Source organism: Poecilia latipinna, unplaced genomic scaffold (assembly GCF_001443285.1).
Source record: "Poecilia latipinna isolate Pla-1442-1.1 unplaced genomic scaffold, P_latipinna-1.0 Scaffold1074, whole genome shotgun sequence".
NCBI classification, from domain to species: domain Eukaryota; kingdom Metazoa; phylum Chordata; class Actinopteri; order Cyprinodontiformes; family Poeciliidae; genus Poecilia; species Poecilia latipinna.
In genome coordinates this window covers 67,281-91,811 of record NW_015113690.1, presented here as the reverse complement: position 1 = coordinate 91,811, position 24,531 = coordinate 67,281, and the positions used below count along the sequence as shown (strand labels likewise).

The following is a 24,531-nucleotide window of genomic DNA, read 5'->3' as shown; positions in this document are numbered from 1 at the left end:
CCTTTTATTATAAAAGAAGGTTTGGTTTTTTTTTTTCTTTTTTCTTTTTTTTTTTTTTTTTTTTTTTAGTTTGTGTAATAAAGCAGAATATTTTAAATATTTAAGGAAATCGAGGAATGGAGCCGTGGATTTTCTCCTTTTATCAAAATGGACTCGGGCATGAAATAAATAATAGAAAAAGGGAACTAGACATTAGACAAAGCCTACCCAGCTACTGGCCACAGAGAAAACTTTATGCTGCCCATTTGCACAGCTTTAAAGCTTGATGGCACTGATTTGCTGAGGACTCCAAACTGCTTGTGATTTTTGTTTTGGAAAGAAACGGAGAACATCTGTCGTCAATGGCGATTAAAACCAAATTTAATGTTTATTATCTTGACTGGTGGAAAATGTTGCAACCAAGTTGTAAACTATACATTTTATGTTGCTGAACAAATGTTATGACTATTTTGTTAATTTAATGAAGCATTGTTTCCCCTCTTTTTGTTTAAAAGATTAAAGTTTTTAATGTTAACTACAAACCCTGCTGCTTATGGTTTTGCCCTAAACTTATTTCTCTAATTAGATGCTCAGCCCAACGGTGCACTGTTGGCTTGTCAAATAATTTATTGACAGTCTAACTCCTGACTGTACAGGGATTGATTACATTTCACTCTATTAGCCACAGTGGACAATTGGAAATAAACTATAATCACCCGATTCAGAATCATTCGTTCATGTAGGCGGGTCAGAATTTTCCTGATAAACTCTTGATTTCTTCTTAGAGACAAGAAGTTACAGCAGAACTACTTATTTATTATTTAATTTGTTTGCATTAATTAACATTACATTGTTACATTTTTAATTTTATTTTAATCTGGTGAGAGGGAATGGTTTTAAGAGTGCCAGGAAAAGGCAGCAAAAAATGACAGCAGGTCCCAAAAATGTTGGTAGGATGGAGAATACAGCTGAGGGTGGGAATGAAATATTTCAATGAATCAAATATATTTATATTTTATTATTAACCAGGAAAATCCCACTGAGATTAAAAATCTATTTTACAAAAAAAAAATATTCAATCAAACAAAAATAGCAACTTAAACTTAAGCAATAAAATATGTCTATGTCTTAACAGACATAAACATATGTATGAATTAAAATATGACTACTTTCATGAACACAGGCTTTGTCATGAAAAAAAGAGAATGAACTGCAGAGAGAGAAGAAAATGACTCCTTCACTTTAGGCCCAAACTTTGTTGAGGAAGAAGTAAGAGAATATCCCACCGCCCAAAAATCAGATTACCCAGACCCAAACCAACGTGAGGAAATTACACAGAAAATGCTTACCTTCACAATAAAAGCATGCAAGTTTTATTTTGAGAGACCAGTGTGTCACCAGAGAGAGTAAGTGATTTTTCTTATATTACTTAAAAAAAAACATCAGAAAGTGCTTCTCAAGAATAAAATAAATGATAAAATAACTAAAAGCCTGTATAAATGAGAGCATTTTGTGTCTGTGTGTATTTATTAAAAGAAAGACGCAACAGCAGCATTTTTACTTATTTTTATTACTACTCAATAACTTATTCCTTCAACTGTTTCTTGAGAGTTTCATTTATTTTTGTAACACTATTACATTTTTTTTTACACATGATGTATATTGTTTTACAGTGCAGTTATGTCATCTACATGCCAATTTAACATCAAAAAGAGATCTTTTTTTTATTTAATGCGTTTTATTTATTCTGTTCTAGTTGACCTGCAATAAAACATTCAATGGACATGCATTCATTGAGCCGTAAAGTGCCTCCAGTTAAGTGGTGGGTGGAGACAGGATTGGTCACAGACGTTGCATGAGTGAAAGAGAGAGGTCAGGAAGGTCAGGAATCCAGCGGGAGCAGAATAACCACGCAGGGCTCCATCAGAAGCTACGATTAGCCACGTACAGACTAACGTCTTTCTTTAATATCGACATCAGAAGTACACAGGCCCTGCATCCCGTGGAGTTTGTTTGTTTTTTTTTTTCCACCAAAGTGGGTCCAGCTCTAACTCAGGTCTGGAGAAAATGCTGCTTTTTAACAGCTTCTATAAAAACGCAGCTCTGGTTTTCCACTGCCAGAGAATCGAGGTGCAGCGTCACTGAAAACGCCTCGTTCAGTAAAAACATTTCGTCTTTTCCTCTGATTAATTCATAAATATCCTGCAGAGAACTGCAGGATCCAGACATTATTTCATCCACATTCAGCATTTCTGATCATCCTTTATGTGAAGCGTTTAATCTGTGACTATATGCAGCTGCTCAGGTTTTTGCTGCCCTTGGTCTTAATTGTTTCCAGCTGAGGCTGAACTTCTATGTTGTTACTTATTTTTATGTATTGTGAACCACAGGATTCCAAGAGTACAGTGGCGCTATCATTACCCGTCAAAAACAAGTCACTGTAAACTAAAAAAAAGAAAGAAAAATCACATTTACTCAGCATTTTACCATAAAAAACTGTCATAACTACAGTGTTTTCTACTGTCAGTGAGAGAATAGTTTTCTTTTTAAATCCTCCAGAAATCTCAACCTGACAGACACACTGAGGGGATTGTTCCACATAACATGCATCATAAGACATAATGCAGACTGCTTAGCTGACTAAAGCCTAAATAAAAAAAAGAAAAATCCTAGCAAATAATAATAATAATAATAATAATAATAATAATAATAATAAATAATAAAAGAGGGTTGAAGGTCTAGATTTCACAAAAACAATCAATAAAAAGAGTTGACTTTGAAGGAGGGGAAACGTGCAATTTATTCAAAACCTTTGTCCTTTTCCGTAAGATATGCTGATTTAATCATCGTGAGTGTGCTTAATGATGGCCGTAATAAGGCATTTTTCTTTAAGAAGGACAGGTAACAATGGGGATGAGACAGAGTGCAACCCGTGAGGTCGTCATGGTAATCAAGGAGAGGATGGAGGAGCTAAGACCATCGAGCGGAGGATGCTGGCAGGGCTGAGCTGTGGGCTGCCTAACCTTTATTCCCCAGAGTGATAAGACTCAGCAGAGAGCACAGGACTGCACCACAGGGAGGGATAATGACACAGAGAGGGGGGGGGGGGGGGGGAGCAAGATGGTGTGAGAGTGATAATAACTACATTTATATGCACAGAAGAAACCCAGGTATCGAGACAAATCAGTGTGAGGCAGGAAACCTGAGAACACGGTCCGACAGAGTGCTGCGTTTCTCTAACTATAAACTTGATGCATATACGCAGCATTAAGCATTCAAACGCTCCTCTACATGCGTTAAGCTCAGCGGTCGTAGTTTAGTCGTTGGATTGTTTGTTTGCAGCAGAGGGCGTTTTAGCATGGAAAACTCACGTAACGCATCTCGTTTGATTTTTTATTTTCTTTCTTTCTTCGTGAGGTTGTTTTATTGCACATTTTCATTACCTCAATTGGTTGTGGGAGAGAAGCTCATATGACACAAATCCAGTTTTATATTAAAAAAAAAAAGAAAAAAAAGAAAAAAGAGCCAGAAGCATTCCAGTCAAATCCACTTAGCTAGAACCTACAAAGAAAAAGCCCCAGTTCTTATTAAATCCAATTTAGGGACTTAGGAAATATCTTAGAAAATAGCACAAGTCATCTATAGGGGCAAAAATAAATTACTGCCTCTGACCAGTGAAGTGTTGTTAAAATTTAGGCAAAGAGTAATGTAATCATCGCCCAGTTAAAGAGGCAGATTTATGAAGCAGCTGCTGTCGGGAACCAAAGGGAAAAAAAAAAAAAAAAAGAATCAGAGTTTGAGCTGGACAAAAATCAGTCCAGCTCTTTCATTTGTTACCCAACTTTTGTACAACCTACTATGACATTTATTGTTTCACCAGAAAAGAAAATCCAGAGTAAGAGAGGCAGCAAATAAGGATAAGGGAGATGGGGGACAAAAAATAAAAGCAACAGGAGACAAAAGAATAGGAAGAGAGCAAGAAACCAGCAAAGAAGAGATGCTCTTGGGTAAAAAAGAAAGAAAAAAAAATGTGATGCACGTAGGAGAGAGAACAGCTGTCTCAAAGCAAAAATATCTGCTTTATAAATGGGAATTAAACCTGGTTTAGAAGGTCTCAGCTATGAGGGTCGAAAGGGTTCGTCACCTCAAAGTTTCTCCTTCCGGCAAACACAAATATGGAGTTTCATCAAACGACGTACAAAATTCTCAGGCAAGTTTTTTTTTTTTTTTTTTTTTTTTTTTTTTTTGCCTTTGTCAATCATCTTTTTGTGTTTCTCTGAGACCAGTAAGTGCAACACATGCATTATTTATCGAAAAGTCTGTTTCAAAAATATTGTAAGTGACAATGCTCGATTCAAATTCAAATAAGGGGAGGGTGGGTTCTGCAGGCACAGGTGTACGCCTGTGTGATTTCATCACTCTACATGCAAATTTCGACCAGGGATGGCCACGGAGAGGAGAGACACAAAGAGAAAGAGAGAGAGAGGAGGCAGAGAAGGAGGGAACATGTGCAGGAAACGGGGAGAAGGAGAGAGGGAAAGTAAAGGAGAAGGATGGTGTGATGACAAAGCTGCAGGCGCAGTGTTTGTACATGCATCTGCAGGCAAATTAATCACAAGCCAGCCTCTTACTCCATTAAAATGCTAATGTAGGAAAATCTAGACATTTTCATATATTTGCAATATATCCCAGAGCCCACAGATTGTTATTATGCTAAGTACAGGCTGGCTGCCGGATGTAATGCGAAGACAAATCTAACCAAGATAAAAACCCAGATGAAATGTCTCTTAAGTAATGAATTAAAGCGTAGCGAAAAAGCATGAAAAATCACTGAAACTACGAGTCCTCATGCAGTGAGACAGCAGAAGATTCTCAGCGATTCCCAAAGCGCGGCTAAAAAACATACAGTTATGGTAAACCGTACAGATGAGAGGGAGGATGGATGGGGGTATCGTGAGATTTTGGGCAACAACCTCCTTCCCTAAACTTAGAAAGGGGTCAGTAGCCGACCCAGCCCCTTTGCATTGCAAATGTGTACAAAACTGTCAATATTCTGCAACATTTTTTTTTTAAATTGCAATTTCTGTGATCCTGTTAAACATCAAAATTTTAATCATATGTGAATAAGTTTGTTGACGATATAAGTCATTAAAAAAAACATGCCGTGATGCTCCACCTACTTCCTGTCATCTTCTTCCAGTGGCAACATTCGGTTATTGATCATGTGACTCGTGTGATACAAAAAAAGTGTTTCCTTTGCACTTTTGCAAAATAAACCAATTTTGATACGGCCAAAAAAAATAAAAAATAAAAAAAACTACCCAGTGACAAAACTATTCAGTTTTTTTTTTCCAAAATTGGTGTGTTTCAATTGATCAAATTTATTTCTTAAATGCTAAATTGCACTTAGCTACTGACCTAAACACACAGAGAGCAATTAAGGAGTGGCTCCCTTTGAAGAATTTCAAGGTCCTGGAGTGGCCCAGCCGGTCTCCAGACATGAAACCAATATCAAATCTTTGGAGGGAGGTGCGACTCCATGTTGCCTAGCAACAGCCCTGAAACATGAATGATCGGGAGAAGATTTGTATGGAGGAGCGGAGCAAAATCGCTGCTGCAGACCCGGTCGAGGACTGCAGGAAGAAACGTCTGACCTCTGGTTTCTGTGCCACATGTTGTTGTTCTATTGTATCAAATACTTCTTTCACGAAACAAGTATTTAAAAAAGTCATACAGTGAGATTTTCTGGATTTTTATCTCAGACTCCGTCTCTCACAGTTGAGACATACCTACGGGAAAAACTACAGACCTTCTTTGTAAAAGGAAAAACTTCATCAGCGGTATATCAGATACTTATTTTCTCCATTGTATGTGTGTGAGGTACTGGTTCTGTACATCGCTTTTATCTATGCATCAAACTTCAAGGAGAACATCTTCATGTTTTTGTAGAGTCTTCAAATGGCAACTAAAATATTCTATTCTTTTCTATCTTCATGTCTGTACAGTCACATTCATAACGGGACTGTAAATATGCAAAAATTAGTCGACACTTTTGTGATATTACACAAAGAGTAAATTGGGTTGTGATGTAAAGCGAAATTTTTAAACTTTTCCACAGCAACAAAAAAAATCTAACCACATTTCAGCTGTGACTGTACAAGTCAAACTAAAACCAAAACGGGAGTCTGAATTTAACAACTCTCTACCAGTTGTTAAATTCAGACTGGGTCAGAGAGAGGCACAACACGAGTCCCTGTTTTTAATTTAAAATTTTCAACTTTGTGTTCTGCATTAAATATTTTTCGTAACATGTCGCAAATGAAATGAAATAAAATCTCGCTTTGCCTTTTCTTAAAAACCGACCTGCACAAGTTGAAGGGTATTTTCACACCTGATAGCCATTAAACTCGGTTCGATTGAGGACCAGAAACTGCAACAATTGTTTTATTTTCAGCTGAAAACCAAACCTTTTGGAAAAACCCCGTTTACCGCCTCTCTTGTGGTGCTCCAACTTATGAGGTATGAAAAACCTTTTGACTTGTTTCAGATAAAACACACTTTAAAGAGAAAAGGCATGTCTGTTAGTGGGGGGGGGAAAGACTTATTTCACATGGCAAAATAATTAAATATATCAAAAGAATCATGGTTTAGCACATCCTGTAACCTAACACACGACTGCACAACGCCTGGGACAAAATATTTATGCGATCATTTACGAGGGTAAAACGGCTTCTGCTGCGCTCGTTTACTGATAAACATTAACAGCCGCAGTCACGACTGATAATTACAAGAGACGTTTCAGGTTCTTTCAGCTTCATGGATTAAAAAAGCCCCGGTTCTATTTTCACTTCCAGTTCTAGGGGACCCAGAGTGTTTTGTGTTTATTCTGAACCCTTGAGAGAAGTTTCCTTCGCCCCGTCAGCCCATTTTACCAGGAAGTGCGACACAGACGCTGGCAGGGAGCCTTTTTATATAAACAGGCGAACTGCAAATGTCGGTGTTTGCGCTGCCTGCCGCTGTGATTATTATAGGAACAATACGCTCATATAAATATCCACAAACTCTCTGATAATATTTTTGGGTCAGTTTCACGCTCACGAGATATTTTGATGAAAAAGATACCGAAAGAAAACAAACAGAAGTAGGAAAAAAGAAAAAAAGGACTCAAACTGTAAAGATATGCAGCAACGTAGAGGCTGAGCAGCAGGTCTCGGTTTCCGTACACCTTGAATTTTTATTATTTCTTTTTTCACCTTTTGTCAAGTTACAACCACAAATATCAATGGATTTTGGAAAAAGTAGTTTAGACAGTGAGGAGGAGGAACAACAAAAAAAAAGTTTGTAGCTGTTTTCTGAGCAGAAAAATGTTTGAATATCTGTACAAAAATTTTAAGAATAGAAGCTGCCGATCATTATATTGCAGTGGTGTTGACGAGTCGATGCAGGCGCTTCCTCAACGCTTTGCAGACGTGGAAGCGGATCCACGAGTCGGAGTTGATCAAGTGAAATAAGAAAACTGAAAACTGTGGCCGTATTTCTTATTCTTCCAGAGTTGAAGTTGAACCGAATCCCTTCCATTGCTGGATGATTAATGAATCTCTGTGAGATCAAAGTCAGACGTTTTATACATCTGACTCCTACAACAGCTGATTAATCGATTCGTCGCAATGAATTGATTATTGAAATAATCTTCGACTAATTTAGTGATCGATTAATTGGTACAGGGAGTATTTTTAACTCCAAAAAGGCCGTTTGCTGAAAGAACATATTCAGAGCAGAAAAAAGCCAAAACTGCACAAAAATATAGGCACCTTTTGCGATCTAAGATTACAAAAACTTTTAGTGTTCCACCCAAAGCTTCTCAAGTTTTAACTCCACCTGATTCAAATCCTCTAAATAAAACTTTCTATTGAGCCAGTCATTAATTGCTAAACCCAATAATTAAACAGGTCAGTCTGACACTGTGTTGATGTTGAGTCAAGCACAAAGGGCTGAGCTTTTCACACTTTCATGCTAGAAATATTTTTCAGCTGCAGATGCATCCTTTGCTACAAATGACCAAGAGTTCACAAAATGAATCCTATATTATTGTACATTAGGCAATAAAATGTTTGATTTCTTATCTAAAAATGGAATTTAATTGTTTATATGCATCTTCTAATGTATTTCTAATATTGTATAAAAAAGGTCTTCAATTAAAAACCTGCAGAATGTGGCATTTTTTATAAATCCGATTAATCGGTTAATCGTCAGAATAATCGATAACTGAAATAATCTTTAGCATCTTGCATAGTCTGGTGTATTCTTAAAGTCTGCACTGCATTTTATTTAAGGGTATCACATTAAAAGAGGCTGAATGTAAATGCCTGCCACAGATTTTAAAATTGCATTTATTTTTTATTTATTTATTTTTTATTTAAAGCCACTACTTAGGGTTGGTGCATCACACATATCTGCAGCAGTAATGCAAGACACCGTACGCCACGTAAATAGATTTTGCGTCTTTACTTTGCAGACCACAATAACTCCATACCTACCTAGACTTGTCGGCTTGATGAGTTCGTCGAGCAGGTCGTAGAAAGGCAGCCTCTGGAGCTTAACATCCGGGTGGACCGGGTGCAGCGAGGCCGAAGTGGGCAGGTGGTGCGTCAGCGCGGTCAGCTCGTGCTTCCCGGGTCCGAGCAGCGAGAGGGGCAGTAAGGCAGCGGGCGACGGAGCGCCGCCGTGGCCGGCGTGGCCCTCGTACGCCAGCTGCGTCAGGCCGGCGGGCAGCGCCGCCCCGCCTCCGCCGACGACTCCGACCGACGCTGGGTGGTGCGGCCCGGTCAGCGCCAGCTCGGGGTGGGAGACCATTTTGGCAGGGAAGCGTCTTCGGTAGAGCTCTTTGATCTTCATGTGCACGGCGGGACTGCAGCCGGATTTCAGCAGGTGGAGCGCCTTGGTCAGCAGCTCGTGCTTGCGTCCATGTTTGTTGCGCCCAGCGTAGCCCAGCAGCACCTGCAGCTCCGACACCCGCAGGCTCATCACCATTTGCTAAGAGAGGGAGAAAAAAATGATGAGAATAAACTCCTGACGTGTCTCCTCAAGGCTAATGTACCACTACGGCTGAAACGGTTAATTGTGATGAATCGAATACTGGAATAAATTAGTTAGTAATTGACTGATTGTTAAGTGGAATACATAGAACAAAAAAAGTAATTTGCACTTATAGCAGTAATTAAGCCACAGCAGTACAAGATACAAGATCATCGATGGTGCAAACCACTGAGTAAGTGTGATAAAATCCCAACATTCGGCTTTAACTTAAAGTTCATCATTTATCTACAAGACGTTTCACAGAACATCTTGCTCCAAAGCTTAATGCCCTATATATTTTTTTACCAGCCTGTACCTGCCTTATTTCAGCTGGCTGTAAAGTTTGGCATTTTACCCTGAGGGTCCATAAGAACTGACTCACATTTGGAGCCAGACTTCAAATTTTTAGCGTTGCCACTTCCTGACTTTATTCTTTAGCTGCAGCCTGTCGTCAAGGCAACACCGTCGCTGAGGCGCAAATGTAAAGTTTTAATATTTTAAGCAGACTTCCAGAAAATAAGCAAAGAGAGTAGAGTTAACAAAAGAGAATGATCAGAGAATGAGTAACAAAAAGCCCAACAAAAAATAACGTGTGCACAGTTTCACATAAATTTACAACCAGTTAATCAATTAATTAATACTTCTTTGCTTTTAATATGGAGACGGTCTATCTGTGTGGACAACTAAAGCTCAGAATTCAATCAGTAATACTCAGAGGGATAACGAAAATTACAAATACAATTTAAAGTTCAATATGAGTTCCTCATTTACAGCCTAGAGGTTTGTGAAGCGTGAATGTTTCTCTTTGTTTCAGTCCGTTTCTCAGTCTAAGCATTTTGATTCAAAATTTTTTTTTTTGGGATTTTTTTTTTTTTTTTTTTTTCTTTTTGGAGTCTTGAATTTATTTCTCACCTGTTTCCTGCCCAAAAAAAACCAACCAAACTAAAACAAACATCTTAGAATGAATCAAGAAGCTAAAATCCTTTTCTGAATGACAGTACTCCTAAGTTACACATGAAACCAAACATGGAGGCAGAACAAAACCCACGTTCACTTTGAAAGACAGAAGGTTGTTATTCATTGTTAATCTGGTGTTGGAGTCCATCGCCCCCTGCAGAGCCACAGAGTTTTAAAACACATCGGACAGCATTAACCCTCAGCACACCTGCATCTGCGCTCAGTGGGACAATTAAGGACATTTCTATTCGTTTTCTGTTCTAGGGGAGGGGAAAGGTTGAGAAAAGCCCAGTGTGAGTGAAATGCCAGCAGCAAAAGCTAACCGCATTCAATTGATTCCCAGTTAAACACGAGCACAGAGTTTTTGTTCTTGTTTACAATAGTGAAGTGGGGGAACTGGTTTGGACTCTCACTCAGTCTGGACCCTCTCGGCCAACATGACCTTAAAGTAAAATAAAAAGGACTAAAGAAACAAACTGTGCAAAGGGAAGCAAAAATGTAAAAAGAAAAATCCTCAACCCAAGCCTAAAGACTGTAGGTGATTTATTTTTATTTTTTTTTACTTTCCCTTTTTTATATAGTTGAAAATCAGAAATGCCAGAGTTTCTTGGCACCACCTACTCCCGACCTGTTGCTGCACACTGACTGTTAGCTGGCTCATAGAAGGCTAATGCATTCTTCCCCAGAAAGCAAAATTTACCCATCACCCATCACTCTAATTACAGTTTTATAAAAAAGTGTAGTTGAAAAGCTGTGAGCAGCGTGTGTGTTAGTGGCCGCCTGCAGGTTGGTTATTAAAGCGCAAAGCTTGACTAATTAACCAGCTATTATCAGCTTGTTATACTCCTAGTGTAACTCGACAACACGCAGAACAGCAAAACGTTCACATTACAAAGTCAAGCATACTTGAAAACTCTGAATCTTGCTGGTGCTCATTCTAACTTTCTGCTTTAGTCGCCAACAACTGAAACAACAAAGCACAGATAACATTGTTATATTACTGATTGCAAGAAGTATTGAGTTATGATTTTATAAGCCACAACAATCTGCTGACATAAATATTCTTAGTGTATTATTTTATCTTTTTATTTCCTTAAAAGTTTTAGGGTTAGAGTAGAGTAAAAAAAAAAAACTCCCTAAATAATAAACATTCATTAAATACAAGGCATTTTAAAATTAAAATCTCTGTTATTGCCTCCTAGTTGAAAGATATAAAAGAAACAGATTACAGTGATGACCGAACTGATGACCATTGGAGAATATGTAATATAATCTGAATAGCCAGTGTTTTTTTTTATATGTAACTGCATAAATAATAAGGGCTTCAATTATTGATGAATGTTAAAAATAACAATTTGTAAACACAATTCAAAGTCCAAATAAAAACATTTTTTTTTTTGTAGAGAAAATCTAAGAGATTCTAAAGCAGAAATACCAAGACACAATGCTTCATTTGCAAAGCAGCCAATCCAGGAGCAGCATTTATTTTCCTCAGTGCTGATTCGCTGAATGCCCAAGAGCAGAGATAAAGACGACTGTAAATGTTAGCTTTTTACAGTCTGCTAAGATGGTTTCCACTGTGTGTATATTCAGGTAGATTTGGTGCTTGAGCTATTAAATTTAGCAGCTCCAGGCGTCTTTATAAAGGCTCTCGAGTAATTCATGGATTTCAGTTCTTGGTGGTCAGCAATGGTTCAGAACCGCCACAAATACCAGGGGTCAACTGTCAAATTTACAGGGGAAAAAAAAATCTTTCAAGAAGGATAACTGACTGTTTAGATTAATTATTAATTGTGGTTATTGCAGTACAAGTTTCACACCAACTCATGCATACAATATATACTCAACTCTGCAGCTTTGTTAGGAGCTTCACGAATGCAAAGAAATACGTAAAGTAACAGGCTCAGCCATGCTGAGAGTTCCTAACAGAACAGCATTTCACCCAACCACACCACATAAAAATAAAGATATCAAGTTAGAAATTTCCAACTTGTTCACAAAAGCAATCCAAATTTTGCACAAACAAGTAAAACAAGAAAAAACAATGAACAGGTCTTTTTAAGCAAGACTATTTTTTTGGATTGGAATGAACTCAAAGGCTTCCTTTTTTTTTTTTTTCCCCCTAACTTGATATGAGGCTGAGAGCCAAACTCCCACGGGACAGTAGGAAGGAGCAGGTTCAGCAATAGCACAGAAAAAGGAAATAAATAAAAATACCTGGCCTTAGGCTTTAACAAGAATTTGGAGAAGAATCATTTCACCAGACCAAATTGTTTAATTTAAAGACAGTACCTTAAACTCTGTTCAATAAACATAAATTTCATAAGGTTTTTACAGTTTAACTACTAACATTTTAAAAGATAAAACTGATTTCAAACTCACGTTGAAGTGTCACCGAGCGATATTGTAATTTTAGGACATAGTGCCCTATTTTAAGTTAAACTTTTTTAAGAACATTCATTCTCTAAATGCTTCTGTGCATAAAAAAAATACTAACAAAAACACTACAAACAACATTATTAAAGCTATACTAATGTATTTAAAGCAATGCAAGATATTCATCAGTTCTTATAATAGTTGTTGCATTTCTGCATATCAAGTAAACTTGAACTTTTCATATACGTTTCGTTTCCAATAACAAACCGGACAGGCGACAAGAGCGGCGAAATCTCACCTGATGTACATTTTCTTACAAAACAGTTTGGATGTAGCCTGATTAAAAAGTATTAAACAGTTCCATGCAATAATGTTCACATGAGCCACGTAACTTATGTGTTTTGCATTCAGTTGAATGACAAAGCACGTGTGTGTGTATATATATATATATATATATATATATATATATATATATATATATATATATATATATATATATATATATATATATATATACACACACACACACACGACATATGTGGGCTATTTTCTGTGACCTAACCACAGCAGCTGCTTTTTACACAGAAACATGTAGCAAAAGAAAAAAACAAAAACATTTTCTGACTGAGGGAAGACACTGACTGTACCACCTGTCTGTTCTTAAATGAACAGCCATAGTTTACGGAGGTAATCCATAGATGAAATATTATAACTGTAAAGTTTGGTTTATGTTGTTTTGTCCTGGTTCTTTCAACTTCTGAGACAACACTGAAGACTGGAGCTTTATGCACTTTGCTGTGACTATTATCCTTGGAAATGTCAACTTATTTTTATCTCGAGTGCCTCAGGTGTAAAGCGAACCTCTCACGCTGGTTCAACCACAGAACCGAGCTGTGTGATTAAAACCAAAGCACAGCAATAATACCAGTAAATCTGAACGGAACAGAAACCCCAAACGATTCACAGTTTACTGTAAATCATGCTCCACTTATGCACACTGAACTTTCACTCTCTGCAAATGTCGCAAAAACAATTTCTGTTCTGCATTTATAGGAAGTCTTCCCCGTGCAACTATATGATATAGATTTAGATTAATTACTGGTGTTCAAAAGTGTTCCAGTCTCATCCAGTTTGCTTATAAAAAAGAACAAGTTTGGTCAGAACTAGCCCCACTGGCTCATTTGAAAATAAATTACAAAATGTTTCACTGAAGGAAGAATGATCAGTCATGAGTGCAGCAATAAACAAACATTTGCTTATTTAAATAAAACGGGTTTATGATTCCTACGGATTTCTGTTGTTTCCTCTGTGTGTAGCTGCCAATTTCTGCCGTAGGCATCTTATTAAAAATGACTGAACGTCAACTTTGATTATATGGGAACTTTAAGTACTACTCTATGCAAATAATGAGCCTCCTAACCATAGTAGTTGATTTTAAATGCAGCCTTGCAAGAAGCTAATAACCCGCCTTGATCATCTCAACCCGCTCTGCAGTGACAATGACGGACAAAAAGTCAAAACTGGAGCCAAAAGTGACATACCGCATTTGGATAATAGTTATCCAGGAACCCAGCCGTGTCTAGACTTAGTACTGCTGATTATAAGTGGCTTAAACTACCCAGAGCAGAAAAATGGCGACCAGATTATTCACAAGGCTGCAAGTAGGCCAGCATGAATTTTATGTGAAGATCTTTTAATTAGTTAACACTTCAACAGAACATTATAAATAAGGATTGGTTTGCAGACAGCTACTAAATAGGACGTTTTCTGAGGAAAACTTGCTACTGCTAGATATTACAATAATGATATTGAATGCTCATCTTCCCCTCTAATCGTTTCCCTCATCGTTTTTCTCCTTACATTAAATGTAAAGTGTTGGCATTCAGGGCTGTTAAGGTTTGTGGAGATTGTATGTATGAGCTCAAATGCCTGGTGTTGACAATTTAACATTGCACACATCAATAATACTGCAATTTATGTGTTGTTGCCGTTCGATATATTATGCAGTTCTGATTTAAAAAGCATAAATATCTGAGTTTAATAAAAATCAATGAATCTGAATTGAGCATCCTCAGTGTTTTTCTTGCTCATATAAACGGAAATCCCAAGATTTCTAAAGATTCCACATTTGTTCATAGTCAATTTTTCAGACTTCTCAGATTTTTTGTGTATTCTTATAGTATATAAAATACAAACATACACTTTGAACGTATGGCAGACATTTCTAGCAAAAGAGAGGGAAGAGTGGAAAGAATAAGGAAGGAATAATGAAGGATGGACATGAGGAAGGAAGTACAGGGAAGATAAATAAAGGACGGGGGAAGGAACATTTTCTCTGTCCTTTAGACAAAGGAATCAGGAATATAAATTAGAAACAAACTTTTTTTTTCCATATTTATGTGAATCTATTAAATACTGAAATCAGATTCCACAGTTTTCCGGACTGTCTGGGTTCCCTGCAATTCTGTTATTTTCTTTCTGCATTTTGTTTTTTTCTTTCCTACAGAAAATACTCCTGAAGAAGTCCTGCTGCGTTTTCCTCTCCTTAGACTTGGACCTGAATCTGGATGAAATATGAACATGACTTGACTGGAGGAAGTGAATTTAAACTAAACTGGAGTTAGAGATTGAAGTGAATTGGACCAATTTGTTTGGTAAAGAGTCTTGAAATTAGGATCTCTTCTTTTTCTACTTAATCTTTATTTACCTAGGAGGACAGATTGGAACAATTTCTTATTTACAATGCAGCTTCGCAAAGGGCAGGGCCTTTTGGGGCAACAGGTGGTCTCCATCTACTCCTTATATTCAGTAACGCCACAACAAAATGTTGATTCACTCAAGTTAAACTTGACATTCGAGACAAACTTACTTATAAACCATCTCCCTCTAATCAACACCTCCAAAAAAAATCCTTTATGTTTTATGTTTCCCACCAGGCACTTATTTTTTTTATTTTTTTTTATAAATCATATCCTACCTCTTGAACATGCACAAGTCTCACCTGATAAAGTGAGACTTCATCAGCCCTAACCTCTGCTTCCTGAGACGTTGGCTGCAGAGTGACGCAGGTCATGGGGTCGTTTAACACCAGAGGTCTGGACTCCAACCAAGATTCACACCTGTCTGAAGCGACAGAGCTGCAGTCCGCACACCCAGCACCGCACCTTAAGCGCCGCCGCCACATAATGCGGACCATGCAATTTCTCACACAGTTTTAGTAAACCCCTGAGACCTGCTCTAACGCTGCAAACCACTTGCAACCGAACTATCAGCCTAAAAATGTAACGAAAAGCCGATTCTTGTGCCAAACAGAAAGTTGAGGCTGCACAGTGTAACAGGTCCACCCAGAGTAAACCAGACCTGTATTCTGTCAATACACACAGGTGTGTGGGAGGCAGACACCCATATGTGAATGCAATTCTGATGCCTCTGGTCTGAGCCACACTGCAGTCATAAAAACACATCATTCAAACACAAGACAGCAGGAGGCTCAATCACAGGTGCAGCCGCCTATAGACTCTCGGTGTGTAGATATGCGCTTCGTCCACCCCGGACTAGCATTCAGATAACTCAACATGATCTGGAATGATCTGAACATGAGCACGCAGTTTATCAATGCTTCTGCTGCCGACATGAATGATCAAGTTTCATGAAATATGCATGTAAATGTGCGTGTGTGTGTGTGTGTGTGTTTGTGTGTGTGTGTGTGGAGCGACGTGGAGAAATGGTGACACTGGCTGCCGATCGTTTCACACACACGCCAAGCTCGCCTCACCTCCCCCCCCCACCCCACTCCCGCCCACTGCTGCCACAAAGCAAACACACACAAAAGGAAGACAAATACACAAAAGCACAAACACTGCCTCAAATAAACCTGCCGCACACACCAGCGCACACCGACACACAAACACTTCCACCACATTGCGGATGTGTTACATTCCTCTGGCTTCAAAAAATAGAGGGAGAACAAACAGGGAGGAGGGAAAAAGAAGTGGCAAGGGAAGTGTTGGAGGAGAGACAGATGAACAGTTCACTGCCTGCCCCCCCCTTCCTCCTTTTCCTTTCTTTCCGCCGTCAATCATTCTCTTCAGCATTCCCGGTCAGCGGCACAAATCTTCAAGCTCTGTTTAATGAATGATTTATTTCAGAAATCTTTCTTTGTGCACAATATGTTTTCCACCAAATGTTAAAAATCTTTCTCATCACTTTTTTCCCCCCTGTAGACAGATGGAAAGCTTTGTTCTTGAATGAGGAGCAGAGCTAAAATCAACAGATGCCGCTTTGTTCACATTTCTTCTTCTAAAAGCAACGGGGGAATAAATCTTTAATGATAAATGGCACCGTCAAATTCTGTCTCGTTTCGCAGTTCCTGAAACTAAATTAGTGCAACCAATAAGCGATCAGTAGGTCAAAAGTGACAAATCAAATGACAAATGCCTCAACACTGTAAAAGCCCACTTTGTTTTGGTATGTGAATGCATCACTAAACAAATTCATTGAGACACTACTTTTCAAATAAATCATTTATATGTTACAGGCATATGCTTTAATGAAAAAAGGTTAATATTTTCCCAACTGTTTTTTAAAGCCCCGTTTTTATAACAGATACAAATTAATTTGCTTCAGTTACAGTAAAAGGTATCAATGTATAAATACATTAAACATTCCCTCAAATACTAGGATATTATATAAGGCCAAGGCAAGATTAAAGAGTGTAGTTGCTGTTCATTTTAGGGCTTTAAAGATAGTGAAAAAAATAAAATAAAATCCAGATAATTCACTGAAATTGTGGGCCAAGCTATTGTTTAAGCTCAGTTTAAGTTCAAGTGAGAAAACACATTATTTATGAAATGAGTTAATGGATGAAACCAAAAACACTGTGAATGATTCAACAGCTGGGTTAGTAGGACTACAAATCAAAGTGTCTGTGAACCAACTGGAGGTCATGTATCAACAGATAGTAAGGAACAAGTTTCCTACAGCAATTATAAAGACGAAGAAATGAAAACAGGTTCGGTTTGCTTACTTTTGTGAAACAAAGATAAGCATCACACAATTATTAAGGAAACTAGACCCTAATCCAGACTCCTTTAAGAAAGGACAGTGTGTACAGACTATCGATCGGTCCCACTTCTTCGCTACCCTGGGAAAGCTTGCTTTATGGTGTAGGAAATGAGGCGCCGACTGATCGTTCAAACCTCAGATCCAGGAGCAGCATCGTGGCTTTCGTTCTGGATGTGGGACAGCGGACCAGACTGCAGAACCCTTGAGGGAAGTTTGGTTCTCCGATCCACAAGGGTCTCCAGAGGTATTTTGCCAAGCGTGTAGCAGGAGTACAGGGTTCTCAGGATGCTTTTATGAGCAATCTAGTAAAACTCAATCAAGGGCCGCCTTCGCATTCCTGGCACACATTCGAACTTGTCTCTAGTGTGAGTTGGATTCCACCAGCGCTGCACCTGGTCTGTGATCCAGTTTGTTCATGGACAGGATCTCAAGGAGCAGTCATGGAGAGCAGTCTGGTCTGCTTCGGTTACGTCAGAATTTGCTCTGCACTTTCAGTGGAGGATGTAGTTCTGTTGGTGTCTAGAGGGGATGACCTTCAGCGTGAACCAGAGCGACTTGTAGCTGAGACTGAAGCAGCCGGGATGAGACGGCTCCTCTGTGTGAGACAATAGTTCTCCACCAGAAAATGGTGGATTGCTCCTAGTAAAAGGCGCTTACCTCCAAGGGGCTGATCTGATACGGGTCTTCCTAAGTGTGAATGAGCGACTATGCCTTAGGATGCTTAAACTTAAGTTCAAGTTTATTGGTTTCTTCTTACGAGTTGTTTAGTGGGGGATGGACAGATGGATTAGGGGACTCATCTACAACGTTACCGCTGCTCTGGTCTGTTGTGAAAGAAAAAGCTGAGCCAAATAGCAAAATTCTCGATGTTCCAGTCTAACGACATTCCGACCCTCAACTCACATCATACCAGTGAACCCACAGAGATCAAAGGTCGCGTGTGCTTTCAGAGCATACAGCTGGGATTATGGAGCCAAAGGGGCGTGCTCTACAACTCCCAGCATTCAACAGGCTATGGCACAAAGAACAGCAGAGAAGACTAAGTTCTTTGCAATGAAAGAATGCATTCAGTGTTTTAAATATGGGCAAAGTTGCTGTGCACCGTCCTCCACATTAGCAACAATGGCATCAAATTGTTGACCAAAATGTGCCTCTGCTTGATGTACACAACAGATTCCTGCTGCAGCTGCCATCTTTGCTTCATAAACCACATTAAATCCCATTATATTGCAGTTCATAGAGGCCATCAGTTTGCAGCTTCCTCTAAGTTACCTCTAATATATTATATAAAGACAATAATAATATTGGTGGGTGAACATCAACTTTAGGCACAGTTAATAAAATAAAGTAATCCTAGCACAAAAACTAAACCTCTTGAAAAGATGCGTCAGACAGTCACTGCTAGTGACTATTGATCAAAATTCTCCTGAATTATGATTCATTAAGGGGCGGGACTAACCAGGAGGAGAGATGAAGGGGAGAGAGACAAAAGCAATGTGGAGACTCCGTGGAGTCTGCAGCAACTTTTGGAGGAGTTTGTTGGAGGTCTGCTCAATAAGTGCAGCAACTTTTCTGTGCATTCAAGAGACATACGTTGAGCTGGCCGCTGGGGTTCGGCATGCGAGCCTGCTGAGTGGGAGAGACTGGCTGCTGTGGATTGCTTTGCGTTTCCCACGGCCTTTACTGAGAAACGTGTGGATTGTTTTCTAAAAGTCAAGGCATCAGAACCTTATCTGCACCAGAAACTGTGGATCGAAGACGAGTGGTGAGTGACTACTGGATCAGGCCTGCAACGGGTGGCTTATTCAAAATATTATCAGCTTTTATCCGTTTTATTTTTTGAAGGGGCCACTAAGTAAAAAGTGTCGTTTACAGTTATTTCATTTCACTGAGACCTAGGGTCTGTTATTTGCTTTTTTGGAGAGTTCAAAGTTGGCTTAAAATCCCTTAAGAGTTTTAAAAAAGAGAGGAAAAGTACTGATTTTCAAACAGTGTGTATCAGAGAATATAAAATAAAACACTGGTCTTTTATTTTTAGTTATTTAGCCAGACATAGGCCTGAGGGGAGTGTTAGTTCTAGGGTTTAGTATGTGGTCTATTTTGATTTTGAAATTTGGTTCTTTAGTTTTACAACGTCTCATTACTGGATGATCAGACATAATTACATCAATCAAGTGCAAAGAGTGATAAAATATCAATAATTAAAAATAAAAACAACAACTGCTCCTGGGATACAGTGCAAAATAGAAAGAACCAAGAACTTCAGAGTGCTAACTAGTGTTAAACACTGATAAAGCGCTACCATCATTTTGCATAGGCACAAGCAGATAGCTGCTTTTGGACATGAACAAAAGTTTAACGCTATAAAATTCCCAAATCTAAGCAGCAGCAGCGGCACACTGAAGTGAGGAAGTTAAGCAGCAAAGCGTGCTGCTCGTCATTAGTTCACTAAACAGTGAACTAATATTCTTTGACATGAGTCTTGATCTCATGTCAAACATGAGAAACTTTGAAAAACAAATGAAGGGCAACAAGTTGCTGTAGTTGCAGCACATTAAAGGTTTGACTGAAAACTTGAACACGAGCAGCATCCCAGAAAGCAGCCTAAGTGTTGGTTAAACTGTGCCTCATCACTTCCCACTGCCTGCACACCATGCTGCAGCTTTACGGCCAATTAATGCTGCCTTTAAACTCAAACAGTTCCACCCGTTTCTAGCGATGTTCAGACTCGCTACCCCTCGTGCTTTCAGTGCGCTTAGTAAGTTGAGTTGAGTTTGAGCAAATGGCAAACAGCAACGGTGGAGAACATCTTGATCATGTCAATTCTCTGAAAAACACACAAACAACAATAACCGCTGGTGATGCGTGGCATTTTGCGTTTCTGTAAGGGTCCACGAGCCGCCTGAGGGCGGACTAAAACATACACAAGACAAATGCAGAAGAAGAACAGAAGCCTCTTCAAATTAGACGCGAAAAAGAACCAAAATTCACTGGTAAGCTAATTCTGGTGAAGGAAACAGGACTCTAATATTCATGAGTAAGTGCTGTGTTGTCAAAAATAGCATAGAAGACAAAGATCTGATGGTTATCTTTTTTAAAATATTCCTTTCATGACCAAATTCCAGACCAAACTTAGCACATTTCTGAATTTGTCGTGTGGTTGGGTGAAAATAATGAGTGTCAAAATGGGTTTACTTTATGATCTCATTTTAACATCATCACTAAAACTTTTCTGTAAAAAAAAAAACAAAAACAAAAAAACACTGTGAATGAAAAACTGTCCGCTGCGTAAGACGACACGTCATATGGAATCTAAAACATCACTTTTTGAGCCTCTTTCCAACTTTTTCTAAAAAAAAAAAAAGGGTTTTATCTTTATGCAACCTGTTGAACCTCATGGCCAAATGAGCAAAGAGACTGTCAGACTCCCAGGAGGGAAATTGTGGCAAAGCTTTAGTTTCTTTCCTTTTTTTTTTTTTTTTTTTTCATAAAAAGGACAGAAATTAAACTTTAAAAATTTGTTTTAATGTGTAAAACAGAAAGCATGTGAAAATTTAGAGAAAGTTGAGTCAAAGTAGATAATACAAATTCACCTGTTAATTAGCAAGTGATGAAATTTAAAATTTAAAAGAATTAAGTCTGGAAACTCAATTTTTTCTGCCAGCAAACCTGCCGAGAAAAACATGTTCTTTGACACACTTGAGGTGGGTAAATTTCAGACAAGGCCATCAGAGGTTTGAGCCACTCAACAAAAAACCACAGACTCTTACGACGTGTTGCAGTTCTGCTTGTACAATATACTGATTTTCTTCAGATGTAATAATTCTGGTCTGGAACTCAACCAATGCATCAAGGGTTTAATTATTAATTAGGTGGCAATAAATACGTCAATCCACAAAGATTTCTACTGTTCTCTATTTTTTGATGCGTTCAACTTTGTTCTTTACCCACCAGGAAAAAGGAGGGAACGGCATTTAGCAGCAACTTTAACATATACAATTATGTCCAAAAAATTCCAAATCGTGACAGCTGTGATAAATGTGTTAAGTAAAAACACAGTTTTTTCCAAACAATAACACCTAATAAAATACAGGAAATCCTTCTGTAGTTATAACCAGAACTCAAAAGTAATAGATTAAAATTGCTCCACTTACAGGCAATTTGTAAAATGAATGTCTAACCATTTAATCAAATAAATCAGCATAAAAAGTGTCCCAACACATCATAGAGAAAGACGGATCCATCAAGCAGAAATATCGACACTCAATAATTTTGTCCCTGATGGCCAATTTGTGTAACATCTCCTGACAGCTGAGAGCCTGTCATTTTACGTCAAACATTATGAGGGTAAAATTATGCACAGCTTTCGGACCAACTCTGAAACCTTCTCCAGGAACTAATTTTTTTTTTTGTCTTTTAAGGGTTTTTAAGACCCGCGGACACCCAGCAGACTCCTGTCAGACTGAAAAGCAGAGTGTAGGGTAATAATTTTCTGTCCAGAGCTGGCTAGAATGATGGATGGAGTGAGGGTGGGGGATGGGGGAAGACAGAGCCTGCAGCTGAGCCTCCAAACCGAATGAAATTTTCCACAGCTCCAAAAACTGGAGGGAGGGGGAGGGTGGGAGAGAGGATGGGAGGGCGGCGAAGCCGATGGCGGGGGTCTAGATGGACACACACACACACACACACACACACAAAACATTTCTGAAATGAGCATGGCACTAATGCTGCAGCAACTAAATAAAAAGTTTGACCAGAAATTAATTAACAAGTATTTAATGTTTTAAAAGAGCTGATTATGTGCTTTATAGATTCGTGAAAAAAAAACTGGGAAATCCTACTTGATCTTGTGGTTGACCAAGATATTAATACATATGAATATTTTATCAATTAAAAAAAACAGTCAAGTAATTGACCACTTAAAACTAAAAAAAAAAAAAATGCAATTAAAAAAAAAAATGAATTCCTGGTGAATTATTCCCTATATAAAATGGCTAACGTTACACTCAGGTGCATCACATCAGGTGAACATGATGTCGATTTTGAAAGTTTTGCCTTTTTAAGCCTTTATACATTTAGTTTGGTTCTCCTGATTGCTGCAGTGAGAGTGAACATCATGGCGACACTGAAAGCTCTCTCGGATTCAGACTGGTTTGCTCTGAATGTCCACAATAACGTTATCGGGACCATTTGGGTTCACACTTCCACAGCAACCATTGTTGGCCTGCGTCTCATTTGTTGAAAGTTCATTTTTTCCCCAAACGATCTTGAACGCATCAGTCACGCCTTCTTCCCTGCCCATTTGGAAACTTCCAGATTGTTTACTTGGTGAAATGAGGAAGCAAGAAGACTCAGAATCATAAACAGTCCAGTGAGATGGCGACTCAAGACCAGGACTTCTGGAATAATTTTTGGGATAAACCAAATTCTGAAATCCAGGAATAAAAAAAAAAGTTGAATAATGAAGCATGGAAGTGATATGGGAATGTTTGTGACAGAAGGACTTCACATGATTTTCTACCTTGTATCAGAGAAAAATATGAGAAATATTTAAATAAATTAAAGGTTGAACTTAACTAGATCCTTAAACATGGTAAGAACCCAAACATGGACGTAAACCCACTTTTTATAACTTTTCCTGAGTCAGAAAACACAATCATATTGATTTCTTTTGTTTAATTTGTACATTTCATTCCGACAGTCAAATCAAAGAGAAGATTTGACATCATTATGTCTTAATAAAGAACTGCTTCATCGTTTGATCAAATATATAAAAAAAAACAGTGTGTATGACGTGCCCGTCTTTGACTTTACATAGTTCTGTCTCACTGTTTTTTCCTGATGCCGCCAAGCCGAATTTCAAGAAGTATTGTCATTTCCTGGAAACGAATAAGCTAAAAACACTTTGAATGACTCATCCTGCTCGGCTCCTGACAGCCTGTAATAAATTTCCATCCATTGAAATGATGATGAGATTCAATCAATCACAATAGAAAGTTTATTTCAGGCAGCGTTTGGACCACTTGTTTTATAGGAAACATTTAAATATACGAGTATTAATGAGCAGTACGACATCTGGGGATTTAGAAAGTAGGAAGCTATAAAAAATAGCTACACCTCGTTCTCAGAGTGGATCAAAGTTTTATTATTTACACTTTCTTCTTTTAAATTCTGACAAGGCGGATGGTGTTTTCCTTGTACCAGAACTAATGAAAAATATCTTGCTTGATTAGTCAATCATTTGATCTGAATGTCATTAAATTGGCCTCCGATAATAAAGTAAAGAACCTCGGTGTTATTTTTGACCAGTATGTCATTTAAATCCCATATTAAACAGGTTTCTAGGATTTCCTTCTTTCACCTCTGTAATATTGCCAAAAAGGAGAGATGCTGGAAAACTGGTCCACTTATTTGTTTCTTCAAGGCTGGACTACTGTAATTTTTTTGCAATCAGGAAGTTCTCAGCTAATCATTAACAAATCCAAACATGCTGCAGCTAGAGATCTGATTAACATTAAAATATCCATAAATGTCCATATGTTCATAAGAGCACTTTGCTCTCAGACTACAGGTTTAAATGCTTTCTAAAAGTAGACTGGCAGGCAGAACCTTTCGTCTTCAGGCTCCTCTCATGTGGAAACAGCTCAGTTTTAATCCTTTTAACACTAGGCTTAAAACTTTTCTTTCCAATTAAAGTTACAGTTAAAATAACTTCCTCTCTTATGCTGAATTCTACAGATTAGACTATCTGAGCCATCTCTTTACTTTTGTTTACTTTCTTCTCCTACCACGCTCCAATTTGTGTCATTGTTAACTACTTTTTGCTTTTCTCTTCTACGTCTCCCCAAACCCCGTCAGGGGTTCAGCCGCTTGTACCGAACCAGTTTATGCTGTTAAAAGGGAGTTTTTCCTCTATGCTGTCGCTACATGCATGAGTTGAAATTACTTTTTTTTTTTAAAAGCGCCTGAAATTGCATGCTTTGTCAATTGGAACTATAGAAACAAACTGAACTGAACCTAGTGTTTCTGAAGTAGGCATTCGACCGAGTAAAGCTCTTTCTGTCCTGCTAAATGATTAGC

At 38.3% G+C, this 24,531-nt stretch overlaps 1 protein-coding gene across 1 annotated transcript in view; it reads right to left on the bottom strand.

Annotated features, from left to right (window-relative positions):
* Positions 1–24,531, bottom strand: part of LOC106959376 (E3 SUMO-protein ligase PIAS1-like) — a 69,673-nt gene that overhangs the window by 29,396 nt on the left and 15,746 nt on the right. The window contains exon 2 of the mRNA XM_015051927.1: positions 8,517–9,012. Coding sequence (XP_014907413.1) covers positions 8,517–9,012 — 496 coding nt within the window. The remainder of the gene's footprint in view (positions 1–8,516; positions 9,013–24,531) is intronic.